Source organism: Bison bison, unplaced genomic scaffold (genome assembly GCF_000754665.1).
Source record: "Bison bison bison isolate TAMUID 2011002044 unplaced genomic scaffold, Bison_UMD1.0 scf7180017858072, whole genome shotgun sequence".
NCBI lineage: Eukaryota > Metazoa > Chordata > Mammalia > Artiodactyla > Bovidae > Bison > Bison bison.
In genome coordinates, this window is record NW_011488645.1 from 28231 (window position 1) to 30840 (window position 2610).

Below are 2610 nucleotides of genomic sequence, written 5' to 3' on the forward strand. Positions count from 1 at the left end.
TCGGTCAGACTGCACTGGAGCCCTTTGGTGGGGAGAATGGAGATGAGACAGAGAGACCGTTTGGAAGGTGGTCGTGGCGATTGGAGGAGGGTGCTCAGAGTGGAGAGGTTTGGGAGTGAAGCGCTTGGAGAGGAATTTTAGAGGCAGAATCTGCAGGATTTGAGGGCAAAATAGAGGTGGAAGGGGGCAGCGTTGTGAAGGATGACAGCCAGGGTTTCTGCTTGATGGCTGGAGGCCTGGCTGTGCCCCGGAGCCCGGGGAAGCTGGCGGGTGGCATGTGGCCAGCAGAACTTGAGGGTCTGAGGAGGGGTGGAAACTCAGCCACAAGATGGACTGGTAGTGTTGCTTCGAAAGAAAGAGGGGCTGGGACGGAAGAAAGCCTGCGATGGAGTGTCGTGGGGGTGGAAGGAAAGCGTCTCAGTTTGGAGGGAGATGTGCCAGCAGGGCATGCGGGGGCTTGGAGGAGCAGCTTGGGGGTGAGGGGGCTACAGCTGGGAAGCGGTGGTTGGGACGAGGAGCAGACAGGAAGGGACAGAGACGTGGTGTCCCTGGGAACACGGTGCTGGTGAGAGGAGAGGTGGCAGGGGCTGGCGGGCGGAGGCCGAGCCCGTGGGGGCAGGAGGGGCTGAGAGCACGTCTCTTGAGGGGGCAGAAGTGCTGTCTGTGCGGTGTGCTTGTCACCCAGGCTTGGCTTCACTGTCCCCCTGGGAGGCCTTGCTGGTCACCGTCTCCTGCTGTGTCGTAGCGTTTGTCAACATCTGAGCATCTCCTATTGATTTCTGTCTGCGCTGTTCAGTGGTATCTTGGTCACCACTGTGTCCCAGGCCAGGATGTACCTGAACAGACCAGAACAGTCATCGGTGGTGCTGACTAGCGAGTGGAGGCAGACAGGTGACTGAGGGGCAGGTGTGCACACGCATCTCTGTGAGCTCAGATGAGGGTGCCACGCCCAGCACTGGGGTTCAAGAAGGGCTACTCGGGGACTGTTGGTGCTCGGCTCCTACCCCACCCACAGCAGAGCTGGAAGCCTGTCCAGGGCATGGTAGCCCCACAGCACATAGACAGGCAGCCCTGGCTGGCCCCCAGTGGAACTAACTGTAGCAAAAGGGCCAGACCAACTTGGCCTGTGAGCCACGGTGGCTGGCCCTGCCTGGGGTTTCTGTAGCCTTCCACCACTCCCGTTCACTCCCAGGAATTTAGTCCCCATCAGTCACCTGGCTGCTGTCACCTGAACAGAGGGACGTTTAGCAGAACTCAGCTCTTTCCGTGGGGAGGGGCCGGCCCGGCCCTCCATCAGCCTGTGTTGACCCGTGCTTTGCCTTCCAGGCTCCGCCGCTTCTGCCACTACATTGTGACCATGCGGTACTTCGAGATGGTCATTCTCGTGGTCATTGCCCTGAGTAGCATTGCCCTGGCCGCGGAGGATCCTGTGCAGACAGACTCGCCCAGGAACAACGTGAGTGCTGCTGTTGGGCTGTGGAGGGGCTGGTGCTGTCAGGGCCCTGTCTGCCCATCAGAGTGTGGGGCTGAAGGTCTGGGGATGTGTCCAGGATGCAGTGAAGACCGTCCCTGAAGGGGACCCTCCCATGGGACGCTGGCCAAGCCTCCCCTCACTTCCCCATGACCCCAGGCTGATGGGTTATCTGTTCAGGCTCCTGGAAGAAGACATGGAGTTGCTGAACTGGCCCCGGCTCAAGCTTCCTGCCTTGCCCTTGAAAAAAGCCTCTTTTTGGTTCCAGGTGCTGAAGTACATGGACTACATCTTCACAGGTGTCTTCACCTTTGAGATGGTGATAAAGGTGAGACGTGTGGTTGCCTTGGTGACTGCAGGGCTTTGCTCATCCCCCCTCGTGACTGAGATGAAGGCATGTGGCGAGCGTGCCGTGGGCGTGCACACGTGTGGGTGACGAGCCCACCTGCGGAGGTTGTGTTTTGTGGAGACACGAGGTCACATGTGCTGAGGATTCCCCACAGTGTTATATCAGCCTCAGGAGAGCTCGTGAGCGCTGGGCCTGGTCTCCACTACCTGCTGACAGAGACCCTTCTCTCTGAGGCAGACAGGCTTCCCCCTCCTGTGTGGTATGAGCCCAGGTCGTGCGGGGTTGTCTCAGCAGAGAGGGAGGCCGGGACCTCAGTAGAGGAAGGAGAGTGAGGACAGGATGGTGGCCTCAAGGCTCAAAGCTTGCAGCAGGTGGGCGGCGAGGACTCCCGGTGCCTGACTGCAGGTGAAGCACGGCCTGCTGTGTGGCCCTGGTCCTCGGTGCCCCCGAGGGCCTGTGCGCGTCCCCAAGGTGCAGCTCGAGGAGGGAGGGCGTGCTCGCGTGGTGGCTCGGGTGGCTTCTGTGCGTGCTCACTCCACTTCTCTTGTGAATCCCTGGGGGAGGTGCTACTGCATTTTACAAACAAGGACACTGAGGCCCAGAAACAGGAAGACACCTCCAGAAGTCACCGCTGCAGAAGGGCAGCTCCACAGCACGTCCTGCCCAGCGGGGCTGACCCTCCGAGGGTCTGCAGGCGGTGAGCTCGGGGCCGGTGTGCCTGGAGCCCAGCGAGGAGGAGACTCACTCAGGCTCCAGAGGAGCTGGAGGCCCGGCAGGATCTCAGCCAGTC

General features: G+C 60.8%; 1 protein-coding gene across 1 annotated transcript in view; it reads left to right on the forward strand.

The window, feature by feature from the left end:
• Positions 1-2610, forward strand: part of LOC105004623 (voltage-dependent N-type calcium channel subunit alpha-1B) — a gene marked incomplete at its 5' end in the record, with an annotated part of 57622 nt that overhangs the window by 1512 nt on the left and 53500 nt on the right. The window contains 2 exons of the mRNA XM_010862294.1: positions 1327-1456; positions 1740-1799. Coding sequence (XP_010860596.1) covers positions 1327-1456; positions 1740-1799 — 190 coding nt within the window. The remainder of the gene's footprint in view (positions 1-1326; positions 1457-1739; positions 1800-2610) is intronic.